A 15,097-nucleotide genomic window follows, 5' to 3' on the forward strand; every position below is an offset into this window, starting at 1 on the left:
TCGAGCTCGGTACCCTATTATTAAACTATAATAAATCAATAAAAGTGTTAGACTATGATAAACAAAATTATAATAATATCCAAATCATATTATTTTAAATAAAAATGCGTGTTTGTTTATCCAAAAAAGTATTTATTGTTACTTTTCAACTTTATTGAAACAAACAAGTATCATTTTTGTGTATTGTATGGCATTGGTTGGTAATTGATTATTCTTAATTTTGTATTAAAAAAATACCCTCTTGTTTTATATCCTATTGAACCCCAAAAACAAAACAATTGTTCAATGATGAAATAACTATTTTTTACTCCATTAAAAAGTTACTTAAAATGCACTCATATAATGTCATTATTTTTGTAAAACATTTTTTACAAAAATAATCGTTTAAATTATTTCCCAAAAAATGTTTGATAGATGGTTTTCTTCTTTACAATTCACAAGACAATACCAACATTACTGACTTTATGGGACAAAAAACAAAAACACCAATTCAAAAATGTAATAATTATTAAAAATTTTTAATTTACCAAAGATTATTTTGAAAAAAGCACATTTATTTCTAATCGTGTTGTTGTGACAAAACTAAATATTAATCACCATATTATGTCTGTTTTGGATTCATAGATTGTTTCTCATTTGTAATTGATCAAATCCCAAAATATAAGTATAATCATGGCCATATCAAACAAAATATTGTATAGTATATTTACTTAAAAATATAGTATTAAATTTCACTTAAAAAATGGTAATTTTTTATAGGTTTTGTCCATTCTCTCGTTTTTCCCATTGTAAAATGTAAATTTTTTTAATTATTTACCAAATTATTATTTTGCCTCAAATTGCTTGTTATTTTGCCATTCTTTTTTTCTTTTACAAATTTCCATAATCTTTATACTCTTTTTTTCTTGTTTTCCCCCCAAAAATAGAGAAAAAAGTAATTATAATCAATTTCTTAATAATAATTATCAAAAAATAAACCAAGTTTTATCGAATATTGGAAAACCTAAGTGTTCGACCTCCCCCAGTTTTGGAGACCGTGATTCCAGGACAACTTTTGCGTTGGAAAATGGAAACATAGTTTGCCAATTTTAACCTTAGGAAGTCACTCATTTTTGTTGATTTTTTTTGCTGGAAAAAAACTGGATATATTCTATCCAGATCTTCTTTCTGCTATTTCCACTGGTTGTAGTGCTTCTGCAACTGGGGAAACCTTTTTGCGGTTGAGGAATCCATCGACTTCATCTCGGTGGATGAAGTCGAAAGAAGCGATTGCCATTACTTTATTTTTTAGTTTATAGTTTATGTTTTTTGAATTATTGTGAAACTAACTGTATACTTAATTTATATTAAATATTAATTTGAATAATAATAAATTATAAATATTAATTAATTAATCAATAATATTAATTAAATAATTTTTATAGGTAAAATTATTTGAAAAAAGAGTAAATAAAAAACATACATTTCATACAGCCATGACAGGGACTTTTAGTGTTCTATAAATAGAATTGTTTAATAACTAAATTGAAATTCTGATAAGGAATAAAATATATTATTAAGAATATGAAAAAATGTTAATGTTTTAATTAATAATTGAAAATAATAGAAATAATGAGTAAATTATCATAAAAAAATATCAAATATTTTTTTAATTATTAATAAATATTAAATATTGATATATATTATTATTGAAATATTTATAATTAATTTATAATAATTCAAAGTTTATATGCAAAATATAAATATTTAATAAAAATAATTGGAAAAATCTATCACCCATTTTACTATATTTTCAGCAGTAATTTTTTTTCGAAAATTTTACCAATAACAATTCTGTACAATAACACGATTTTCCATACTAAAACGACAAATTAATCTTATAATTTCCGTCCAAGACTTGTGTGTAAAGTCCAATGCCATTCCATAACACACACAACTTTGAAACAAATAAACTATTTCATTACATTCTTTTACATTTAACAAATTTACCATTTTGAAACAAGTTGAGTGACTTAAATGAATTTTGGTTTCAATCATTATCTGTACCTTTTTTTAATTATAGAGAGATATTTAAATTTTAGATTTATTTAAACAAATAAATCTGAAATTTCAGATATCGCAACAGTTTGAGAAACACCCAAATTGACTTTATTTTGAATTACACTTGCAAAAGTTGTAAAAATTTACTTTTTTGATATTTCTGAACGTTTTTTCCTTAATAGTGTTTGTGTTTGTTGTAATAAAAATGTTTTGAAGATTTTAGGCAATTGAACCGATTGTTTGGGTTTCACCTAACAGTTGGTATGTCATACCAATAATACCATCAAAAACATCACATGTTTTCGTTTTATTATCACCATTTTCTTTGCAATCCATTGATTTTTTGTGTCTTATTAACAGAAATGTACTGTTTATCGGAAGTAATTTGAACACTTTCAATAGTTTTAAGTGGATCACAGATACACTTTTCATATTTGTGTCAGTGTTATTCAAGTCGTCAATTATTTTTTCATTGCATTTCATATCACGTTGTGATACATCAATACGACACTGAGGACTTCTACTGCTCATTTTTTTATTTTTATTAATCTTCAATTTTAAGTACAGTGAAAAGGGTCTATTTGTCGAGATCTTTGCACAAAAAACAATTTGTTTGTTAAATTTGAGAGAATTATTAGAAAGTTCGTTTTAATATAAAATTATATTTTTTAAAAAAATTGGTCTTAAATCAACAAAAAGAACAGATTCGAGAACAAAATATTAAATTGTCGTAAACCCAAATGATTGGCCAGTTGTGTGTATAAAATATACCGTTCGACAAATAAGATTGCGACAAATAGACGCCTTTGACTGTATGTATTTTTGTCTTTATTTTTATGTTTTTATTTTATATTATATATATAATATATTTCACCAAAATTATCATATTTTCTTTCAAAACAACCACATTTAATAACATTCTTGATGAATTTTTGTAAGTAAAGGGTCAGAAAAAACCGATGTTGGAAAAAAGCGATGTTGCCAAAATAATAGTAATTTAATAACACTTTTATAGTTAGTTGTATAGTTTATTTTTCCACTTTTCCTCAATTTGATTCAAAAAAACAAGGTTAACATAACTTAATTTCTTTTTTCGAAATGCCAAAAATCATTTTTGAGATTATACATTAATTTTTACTTGTAAAGATAATGTTGATGTCGAAAGACAAAAGGGAAGCATAAAACAACGACTTCTAAACTGTTCTTTGAAGCAAGAAAAATACAAAAATTGGCTAAAAAACAATAAAAAGATTTTAAAAGTTGATTAATGTTTTCAATATTATTTTTTCTTTTTAGCATAAATACAAAAACTTTTAATCAAAACCCGGTCAGTGTACTTTTTTTCACACCCCTTAACTTTAACTTTTAATTTTTTTACATGCTATTTATCGTTCATAAAACACAAACTCCACTATCTAATCAATTACATATCAAACAACTTAATAAACTTATCAATATTCACACTCTTTAAACCTAACAACTTTTCATTTCTTTGATCAAAGACCGACTGCACCTTTATTTCACACCCCCTCTTGATCGATTCCTCATTCAATCAGAAATGCAGTCCACGGCCAAACTTGAAAAACGTTCTTTCAAAAGCTACACCACACAAAGTTGAGTGCATCCATTCCCAGCCCTTTTTTGAGTCCCTGTCAAACAAATGAAATACAGAGCTCCTTTTTATAATCAATTAATTTTTTGAAACTTTTTTCAAAAATCGAAGCAAAATCAAAAAACTGGAGAAAAAAAACAAAATAAAACGATTTTTTAATTAGAAACATCGAACATCGGTAATATTCCGTTTCATGTGTCCATTTGTTTTTTTCCCTGTTTTTTAAATTTTTAAAACAAAACCTCAACTTTTTGTGGCAAATATCATTTATGGTCAAAGTTTAATGGTTGTTTATAAAGAACTTGGTCAAACATCGGTTTTTGGTGCCGTTCATGGGAAAAAATAAAAAGACGGGGAAAATAAAGTGGGTTATCCGAAATGGAGGCAACCAAATCTTGGTGGTTAATAAAACAATAAAAATCGTGTTTTTTTATGTTAAATTAGTAAAATACTATTTGTATGCCGTGAAAAAAACTAAATTATTTTTTGTGTTTTTTAATGGCATTTTATTATTTTTGTTCAGAATTTAGTGTTGATTGATTTGAGTTTGGTAATAAAAAGGTCAACATCGGTTTTAAGAAATGTTTATATTTTTTAAATTTCAACTCGGCAAAACGCAAATAATGTCCAATTTTAAGCAAAACTTTATATAAAATGGTAAAACATCGGTTTTTTCCGCCGTAATAAAGACTTGCCCAAAAGTGCATTTTAATAAAAAATTCTAGTTAAATGTTAAAAAAAATGACTTAATTGATACTTAATACGTAATTCAATGCACGAACAGTCAACGCAAACACAACTGAAGAGCGCTCGGGCAAGTCTTTGAAATACCATTATTATAAAAATAAAAGATTATTTATTATAAGAGTATCTTGTGTATCAATATAGATTTCAAGTGTTTTATTATCAAATATATAACTCTATATTTTGGGTTTTTAGACCAATTGTTGATAATCAAAAAACAAATAACTATTGTAGTTAATAAAAATACTATCAAATAATAAAAAATGTCTCGAAAAAAAAAATAAAAAATTGATAACTTAATATGTACAAACTCTTATCAGTAAACCTTGCAGTCGCTAAGGCACTAACTTAACACGAAGCCAAAGAATTACAAAACGAAGTGTTCGTTATGTGTTATATAAATTAAATCATTGATAAACTATCATGATTTTATATTTTAATAATTTAGTTTGTATAATTTAAACAATAGCTATTAATAATATAACATGGTTTATAAAAACAAACAAAAATTTATAAATGTGATTCTATTATGATATAATAATAATTTATTTCAAAAACTATTCATAATACTATATAGAATAAATATTTAATAATTTATAATAAAAATATTATTAAATCATTCCAAATAACTGTTTTTGACCATTTTGGGCAAAATTATTTAAAGAAATAATTAGTAATTTAAATATTAAAATAAATCATTCAAAAATAATGTTTAAAAATAAAGTTATTTATTATTATAATTTTTAATATTTTATTTTTATAAAAAACATAAACTTTGTAAAAAAACTAAACAACAATGCGATAAAATTTCATCGCAAAATAAAAAAACAAATCCATCAAAGCAAAATAATCAAAATAACACCAAAATTATTTAAACAATCACATAATAATTAACAAAATCAATTTAATTGTTAAAAACAACAATCAATAATTAACACAACTATTTTTGTTGAAATATATTCTAAAGTTTCAAATAAAATCAAAAAATACACGTTTAATAATTGAGTGTTTATAACAATCTTTATTTTTCATCAATGTCTCATAGCCCAATGATATCAAAACCTCCGAAAGTTAAACATGTGTATAAAACACAAGATGAAAAATTGCAAAGTTTAGTGAACACAATGAAAAAACCTTTAATACCACAGTATATTAATGTGATTGATTATTTAAAAGAAATCCCAGATATGATTATTTTTAAAGATCTTGAGATCAAAGTTAAATCCGTGGCATTTGATTCTTTCCGTCAACAAGTACGTTATTGTTTAAAGGAATTACCAGAAAATGTTTCAAAAATATTAAAAGAAAAAAACTGTCTTTTCCCATTGCGCTTGACTATTTTTTCGGGACTTTCGAAAGAAAAAGTGTTCGTTGTCAAATCGACAAAATAAATAACGAAAATAAAACTGGTAAAAAACCCAAAAAAGGACTCAAAAGACTACTAAATGATTTAGAAATTATTCCAGATGTTGCACCAGTTATGGAAGCAAAACGGGCAGAAGTTACACCCGAGTCAATTTTGCAATATTACACCGAATTGAAAAAGAAAATTGATGGGTGCCGTTTTGAGCTTATTTTTAACCTCGATGAAGTTGGATTCGACCAATGGGTCGATTCTCATTCAAAAATTGTCTATGCAGAAGTTTCTAGAGGACAAGATGTGTTTAATGAAGTTGAAAGAGAAAGTTCCAGAACAAGTCTTTTGTGTTGTGGATGCCTCGATGGAACCAAAATGATTCCACTTGTGGTAACAAAAAGACTTTCTCTGGAAGATGTTGCTATTATATCCCTTAAAAGTCGGGCTTTAATAAGGACACAAAAATCAGGTGTTTTGAATACTGAATTATACACCCTCTGGTTAAAAAAGTGTTCTTCCGGACAATTAAGGCAAAAAGAGAACAAATGGGTGTGCGTGCCGATATGAAAGCTTTCCTAATTCTTGATGGTTTTTCAGGCCATTTTTCTGAAGAAATTCAAAATTTATTTTTGGAAAATCACGTAGAAATGATTAATGAGGTCCCTCACAGTTCCCATTTATGTCAACCAATGGACTTGGGAATATTCGGGAACCAAAAGAAATTTTTGGCGGACAAAAACAACTATCTTTGCCACAAATTCACTTTATTAAAAAAAAGAAGGAAAAAATGTTGAAAAAAGTGGTAAATTGCTTCAAATAGATTCCCCAGAGTTCTAACAAGCAATGAAAAAATATATTAACATGTCTGAAGAGGAAAAAATTAGAGAGCTAATCTATTCCTGGGAGTGTGTGGAAAATGGAAACAATGTCATGAGCTCTTTTAAATAAGCAGGAATATCATTTGTGCCACACACTCCCAGTGAAAGCGAGCTTCAGGAGATACAAAAGAAGTCGCCAAATTACAATATTTCAGATTACATAACGGGGGTGGTAAAAGTGGACATGAATGGGGCAAGAGAAGTCTGCAAATTCTTGGGTATTGCTGCAGAACCTAAAGTTGTTGGAGCGACCAGAGTTGCTCTCGAAAATTATGAAGACAGGAAAAAATGTTTTCAACGTGAGAAACTCACCAACACCAGGAAGCAAAGTCAAGCCAAAAAACCCAGAAACCCCGAAAAATAACTGCGGGTTAAAGTCTTATTTTTTGTCGCAAACCTTTTTCTATAATTAAATAAAGTATTTGTAATATGTTAATTATATTAATTTAATTTAAAATAGTAATATTTTAATCTGAGTATTATATATTAAAACACTCAACAATAACGACAATTTAAAAATAAAATTGATACATTATAAAATAAATAGTATTAAAAATAATATTTTAATAATAAAGGTTTGATTTACAACAAAAATGGGTATAAAAAAGTTTCGAAAATCTGAAATCAAACAATCATTAAAACTCAGAAGAAAACGCGTTTGTTTATCATGATTATGAACACTGTCAAATAATGAACTTGGGAAATTAAGAACTAAAAAAATAATGAGAAGGTCGTATATGCATACAAATAATTATTATTCAACGACAATAATTATATATTACTGTCCGGAACCACCAGAAGAGACGTTTGTTTTATTTAATAATGTTTAAGAGCATAGATTTCAAAAAAACAACTTAGGTTATTACAGCTGATTAGTTTATGAAAGGGGAAAGTTCCAAAAAGAAAAATACAGAAAACAAAGTGATCAACATTACATCGTGATTAATCGTAACTAACGAAAATATAAACCATCTCGTTAATTGTATTAAACGAACTGTTTATTATACTTTGTTTAATTTGTATGGGTTTTGTCTCAATAAATCCAACTATAAATATCACTTTATAAATAATTCAATCGGTTTCCCGATTATATTAAACAAATACATGTATTATATAATGTATTCTCCCTAATATAAATATATTATTAACAACATATTCGAAACACTTCTTAATAATACTCAGGCAAAGCAAAAATGTTGGTTTTATTTTTTTGAAAAAGTAAAAAACAAATAACAAAATAATAATTAAAAAACATTTTACCTATTGTTACCAACTTTAGGCAACATCGGTTTTTTCAGCCCCTTTAAATTGGATTTTTAATTAACGATGGAGAAAACTAACAGTACATATAGTTTTTTTTAATTATGATCAATAACTTTTTTTTTGAAAAAAACATTTTTTGGTTTTATTTTATTTTTTTTTCTTTTTAACCATATTATACATTCAAAAAAAGAAAAGCAAGAAATGTGGAGTTTGTAATTCCTTATCTGGCCATTTTCCGAATAATATCAACACAACCAGCAGACCATTTATTATAGTTAATCACAGAAGTGTCACTGTTGTGGTGTGGTTAATAGGTTATACCAATTAATTAGAAAAGCAAAGAAAACGATTGACAATTAGTGTTTCTTTAAGAATGTCAAATGGTAAAAATTAATAAAATAATAACTATGTATTTATGGTTTTCAATTAGCGATGGTCGATACTATATATTATAATATAAAAAATGATATAGTAAATTTCCGTGTTGTATTTTTGAATATCTTTAATTAGAAATCAGACTTTATATTATAATTGTATATAAATACTTAATAAATATAGTTTATATGTGTATATTTAACTATTTGATATACTACTTTCTATTTTCCATCTTTCGTTTTTTGTTGGGCAAAAATATAATTTTGGTTATTTTTTAAGGATTAAAAAACAAAAATAAATCTAAAGTGTTAAAATTATATGTTTACACACTCAAAAAATTTACTTGTTTTAATATTTAATTTGTTTTTCAATGAAAATGTAAAGTATATAAGTAAATCATGTTATATTAATTATCATAATAAATTCATTAAAAGTAATTGTATAATCATGTTATTATTTTACTATTCAATAACAAATGTGATGTCAAATTTATAATTATGTTATTTATGTGTGTAATTAAAAAGAATGAATTAAAAAGATATATGTATTCAATAACGTTTGTTACATGTTATCATCAACAATAAACTAATGGAAAATAATTGTTTTTTTTGATGTGGTTACACAATGATAATGGTCTCACTTGTTTAGAATATAAAAGATATATTCAATTATCAAAAAAAATATACAAAATATACTCTTTGGTTTATATTTACATCAACATTTACATTTGAACATGATTGTTAATTATTTATTTATCATTCCATGTCTTGTCATATCGATAACTAAAGTCTGTTTTCTATTTAACGATATTCTAAAAATATAACAAAGAAAAGAACTAGACCAAAAATATTAAACCATTATTTACTATACTCAATATCGCTAATTAAAAACCATTAACTATTAATAAAATTGTCATTAATTAAAACTAATGTTAAACAAATTCTAAGCATTGACTTTTTTTCAAATCACTGGTTGTTGTTTTCAATTTGACCCAAATGATAATTTGACACGTCTACTCTATCTAATATGACATTTATTAATTTCAAATAACCTGGTTGACATAGTTTATTTCGTCGTATTCACATTTCAAGACCTACCTATTCTTCGTTTTGGCTTTATAATTTTTTAGTTGTTTAGCCATTTTGATTTTTGTTATTTTTAACACACTTTTATAAAAAAAGAACCATAAAATAAAATACAAACCATTTTTTTGAAAAACCACTTTATTTTTATTATAAATTATAATACTGTTATTATAATTTATAGTAAAAACCCGATATAGTAATATAGTAAACAGACTTTATATACTTTGAATATAAAACAATATTTTTAAATTAAAATACAATTGTTTAAATATGTATAATTAGAAAGAAATATTTTTTTTAATTTACCAAATATTTTTAATAAACACTTTTTTAGCACTTAAAATACCTCTCCTGTTTTTTAATTGGCCCGTTTTTACTGAATATTAATTCAATTTTTAATGAATTTACTATTTTGCTTGTGTAATGTTATTTACATAAGATAAACTTTAAAAAATGTAATTATTTTTAATAAACTCGAAATTTTTTATTTTTAAACCACTTAAATTTTGTTCAATGTTATTTGAGGTGTTAAAGTTCATAAATATTAATTAATTCTTTTAATATTTAATTTTTTTTTGACACGCATTTCAAACCTTTTTACCATTTTTTAATTATTTTATATGTGTTTTTGACTTCAAATAATTATTGTCAGCCCAAGCATTTTGATGAATCTTCAAGTTATCTTAACAATTAAATGATTATAAAGTGTAGCAAAAATTAAAGCTAAGAACAGTGTTATTTAAACTAAAAGATGTTGCATTTGTTTTTCATATGTTTTGTTTTCTTTCCTTTTTGACACACCTCACCAACCATACTCTTTTCATCTTCGATCCTTTTGCTTTCTCGTGTTGCAACAACATCTTTGCATATCATTTGGAATAACTCAGTAACGTTGATTTTGTTTTTGGCAGAGCACTCGATGAACGATATCTTCCACTCATTTGCTATGTTTTGTGCTTCCTTGCTTTGAATTCTCCTTTCACTCTCCAAATCGCATTTATTGCCCACCAATATAATAGGAATGTGTTGTGTGTATTCCATATCAAGAATTCGATATATCTGCTCTCTGACCGCATTCGCCTCCAAAAACGATGATTGTGATGTGATTGAATAGACAAGCACATACCCATCACCTCCTCTTATATACGAATCCCGAAGTGCCATGTACTCTTCTTGCCCTGCAGTGTCAAGAATCTCAAGAGTATAAATGTTGCCATCAATTGATATCGATGTTCTGTATGAGTCTTCAATTGTTGGGTCGTAGATGCTCAAGAAGTGTCCAGAGACCTCTTGAACAGTCAGTGCTGACTTTCCAACTGCACCACCACCTAACATGACTATTTTGACCGATTGAGACATTGTGTTGTTAATTTGTTGCCTTGTTTAATTAGTTGTGTGTTTATATACCCATTACAATTCATGGTGAAGTTTGATTTTTTTCAACACAATTTGAGTATTATATTATAATTATTAATAAATTATAATATATAGTACATTTATTCGCCTATTTGGGTGAAGTTATATGTTTTAAAAATTATTTTGTGGTGAAGTTTGTACTCTATTTTTGGTCTTTTCTATTATTAAACAACTTTGTGTCAACACACAAAATAGAAAGTATTTGCTTTCTGTTTAAAACTTTGTTAGCACAGTGATTGGGTCGCAAAAAGTCGACAACAAAATACAACTAAATGGTACAATTAATATGTTAGCGTTGTAGATATAAATTTTAAATACATTTCACAACTTGTCGCCAAGAAGAGCAAGTCGTCTTGCCATGAATGCCACCTTTTCACTTGTGGTATCTATCAGTCACTTTCTAAACATCAACAAAAAAAGACAAAAAAGACAAACCCAAATTGAACTGAACAGTAAGTGTGGTGTTAAGCACCTCATCATTGAGATACAAATGACACACGCCAGCCCCATACATACACACAGACGACAACAATCTCATATCATTAATGAACGACCACTCTCTTGCCTTCTTACACTTTGCCTTGTCTTCAAAAAGGCCATCACACCACTTCTCGTCGATAGATGGGATAATGACCATGTCGGCTGTTTGCAGTTTGTAGAGAAACCTCCGCGCCTTTGTTACTAACTCGGCACTTTTAACAATGTTTCTGTCAATTTCCTTCACTCTCAAAAACGAGTTGATCACTGACTGTAAACGACTGCGATCGAAAAACACACTGAAAGTGTCTTCTGGCCAATATCGCACATCAGCACCAAATCGGCATATGTTCCCAATGAATATCCGACTGAATGTCGTGTTGCTTGTCTTCATAATTGGGTGAATGCGCCGTAATAAATTGTTAAACAGAGTTATACTGTGTTCATTGAACTCATCTTCGACCATTTCCCCATTTTCTGTGACATCCAAATCTTCTGTTTGTGAGATGTCATTTGACTCCGTCTCGAAATCGTCGAGTTTTTCTTTGATAATTTCAGTTGGTAAATCGTTTGGAACAAATTTGAACGTTACATTAAATTTGTCATTGTCCTCCATCGATATATTTGCACCTCCTTTTGATTTTGACATCGTAGAAGGCGTTGTAGTATTCTGAACACTCTCATTAACGTCGATAGAAGAATTCTTATCTTTGTTTTGTCGAATAGTTTGGGAATAGTTTTCAGAACCATTTTGAACCATTAACGAATTGAATGGCGGCAATAGAAGAGATTCACTGAGTTTTTTCTCAGTTTCTAAATTGACTGAATTGGTATGTTGAATGTTTTCAAAGTGCACTTTTGGGAGGATCAATTCGTCGAATGAAAGGTCTTCACCTGTGTTGAATGGCTGTACTTCCTCAACTTGCATTTGGTGGTCATCACTTTCTTTTGAGTCTGGAATGACCTCAATTTGAACGTGGCTTTCTTTCGGTTCCAATTCCATCGGCACGAAGTTGTTCTCCACCGAATCGTCACTGATCAAATTCAAATCAAAAGAAGGACCGACTCCAAAGCTCTCAGGTTGCGTTACTCTTTGAGTGTTTCTTTCATTCAAAATGTCTGTTTCAACGCCTCCAATTAGCTCTTGGGTGGTCCTAAGTCGTTTTTGGACTTCTTTTTGTGTAAAGTTGTGCCGTTGGTACTGCGTCGGTGATAAATTGAAATAATCGACAAAGGTTGGTGTTTGTTGGTTGTTGCCATTAACACCAACTGGAAGGGTTTGTTGTTCCGGCACGCATAAATCAATCACTGTGTGGGGTGGTTTCGCGTAAACATTTTCTTCGTCTCTGATGTCAATGATACAATGAGATCGTTTGTTGTTTGGGTCATTCATTTCATAGGGTATTGTTTCTGGTTGTACTATTGGTTTTTGGGTTGTGCGTTTCTCTCTGTTAACGTCGGAGTCATATCCACCGCTTGGTATATAGCTATAAACTTCCTCAACAGTATACTGTCGTTTACGAGTAAAAGAAATTGGCGTACACGGTTGCACGACTCGAAGCTTTTCTCGTGTTTTTGATATAAAATCTCTTTTTATATAATCCTGACCATAAACAAAACCCGCGTTTGGTAGTGGGTGGGGTGTGGTGGTACTGTTAAAACTAGTTAAAATCGAACCGAGCTGCGGTCCATAATAGGGATATTTATTTTGCATTCATAATTCAGGTTTATACACAACTTTATATCTTTTTTTTTTATCTTTTCATTCTTTGATACAGTTGGATGTTTTTATACCAAAAAACGGGTTTTATATTAGTTTAATGATTAATATAATTTATTATAATATAAAAATTGTTTTTTTATTTAAAAAAAATAATTATGACAAGCACTTTAAAACCTGATAAATAATTATCGGGTCAGCAACAATAATTTTCGACCAAATATTAATTTATTACTTGGTTAATTATATTTATGGGATGCTCCTCCGTCGCATCCCTCCATTTTTTCATAAAGTCAGTCTGGTAACGGTACTTATATTGACCACCACCACCTTAAACAAAAAAAATATTTGCCGCGAGTGTTTTTTGAAGGAAGTCCACTTCTCAGCTACTGTTTGTGCGTCCCCGTGTCACCCACTTTCCTTTTCCGTACTGTGTGGACGCGGATGTGGTTCCCCCCCCCCCCCCGCTTGCGGGGGGGTCAGGGGGATCCGCGCCAAGGGAGGACTTGGAAAGTGGGTGAAACGGTGCACAAACAGACTGTTTGAGTGCGTCTTTATGAGCCTTTTTTTCAATGCTCCGTCTCACTTGGTTTCACTAACTCGAGGTGAATTTTCGGCATTTTTTGAATTCGGGAACCATACCTAATATTATCCAAAACGCCCATTTACTATAATTATAATTATAAAATTATAAAATATAGTAAATTAATTCTATATTTAGACGGGGTGAGGGTGGGAAAGGTCTGCCCCTGTATTCACTGGTTCCCAATAGGATTTTTTAATTTGTTATTTACAAAAACCCACACAATAAGAAGATAAACCAATGAAAAAATTACCTTTAGGAATTTCCATCTCACATGCACAACCGACACCACTTTTTCAACTTTTTTCATTTTAACAATTTATTAAATTTATTATTCAACTATTTCAAATAACAAATAAGTAATAACTAAATTATCTCATAAATCTCGATAAATTCTTGTGTTTGTTGAGAAACATTGAATACCAATTGACGTAAGACCAGTTGGTATCAAAACACTGATGATATTTTTACATTCATTAAAGCAAAAATCACCAATCGACTTTATACTTGGAGGTATTCCAATACTTGTCAGACTAATACATTTAAAGAAACAATAATCACCAATTGATGTTACACTTGATGGTATTGTTATACTACTCAAACGAGTACATTTATAAAAACAATTATCACCAATTGATGTAACACTAGATGGTATTGAAACACTTCTTAAACTGCTACATCCACAGAAAGAATATTGATTAATTGATTTAACACGGAATGGTATCATAACACTATTAACACTAATACACCCACTAAAACAATAATCACCGAATGATACAACACTTGATGGTATTATAACATTTTTCATACCATAACAATTATAGAAACAATAATCACCAATTGATGTTACACTTGATGGTATATTTATACTAGTCAAACTGCTACATCCACTGAAACCATAATCACCAATGGATTTAACACTCAATGGTATTAAAACACTGCTCAGATTAATACATCCATCAAAACAACGATCACTAACTGATGTTACCTTTAGTGGTATGTTATTGCCATATTTATTTCTATCATTTTCGGTGTAATTAACACTTTTAAACTCGATATTTCGACTTTTGTTTTTGTCAACAGTTTCAAAATCAACACTGAACCAAACAATGATATGAACGAACACTTTCTTTGCAACATCTTTAATTTTAGTGCCTTTATTTTCTTTTCTGTTGATCAAAAATCCATTGCCAAAGGTCTCATTTTCTTCATTCCACAAGTGAAGTGTTTCGATGTTTCGGAAGAACCTAAATGTTTTGCAAGTCAATGGAATCGGGTTGAAATTGTACTTTTCCATATAACCACCAAACTTCTTGCATACCAACTCAAGCTTGATGAAGTCTTTGATTGTGTTGAAATACTTCGACACTATCATCATATGATAGCTGGTGAGTTTGGACATTGTATTTTTTTCAATTTTTAGTTGCTTAATTTTTTCCGATTCCTCTTTGTATATTCATTTGGTTGTATCAACAATTACAGTAAAACCTCCAAAGAGTGGTCATATTTAGCCAATCAAACATTTAAACAGCCCTATAGAAACTTTA

At 28.4% G+C, this 15,097-nt stretch overlaps 3 protein-coding genes across 3 annotated transcripts; all 3 read right to left on the reverse strand.

Moving 5' to 3' along the window:
• Positions 1–10,098: 10,098 nt before the first annotated feature.
• On the reverse strand, positions 10,099–10,713 carry EIN_322010 (hypothetical protein; the record flags this gene model as incomplete). Its single annotated transcript, XM_004260471.1, has 1 exon — positions 10,099–10,713. One exon carries the CDS (start codon positions 10,711–10,713, stop codon positions 10,099–10,101), a length of 615 nt encoding a protein of 204 aa, XP_004260519.1.
• A 378-nt stretch (positions 10,714–11,091) lies between these two features.
• Positions 11,092–12,640, reverse strand: EIN_322020 (hypothetical protein; the record flags this gene model as incomplete). The annotated part of the gene is made up of 2 exons (XM_004260472.1): positions 11,092–11,156; positions 11,206–12,640. The coding sequence occupies 2 exons, from the start codon at positions 12,638–12,640 to the stop codon at positions 11,092–11,094; spliced, it is 1,500 nt and encodes a 499-aa protein (XP_004260520.1).
• A 1,286-nt stretch (positions 12,641–13,926) lies between these two features.
• On the reverse strand, positions 13,927–14,925 carry EIN_322030 (hypothetical protein; the record flags this gene model as incomplete). The annotated part of the gene is made up of 1 exon (XM_004260473.1): positions 13,927–14,925. The coding sequence occupies one exon, from the start codon at positions 14,923–14,925 to the stop codon at positions 13,927–13,929; it is 999 nt and encodes a 332-aa protein (XP_004260521.1).
• Positions 14,926–15,097: the final 172 nt, after the last annotated feature.

This window comes from Entamoeba invadens, assembly GCF_000330505.1.
Source record: "Entamoeba invadens IP1 unplaced genomic scaffold scaff_1105074726053, whole genome shotgun sequence".
Taxonomy (NCBI): Eukaryota; Evosea; order Mastigamoebida; family Endamoebidae; genus Entamoeba; species Entamoeba invadens.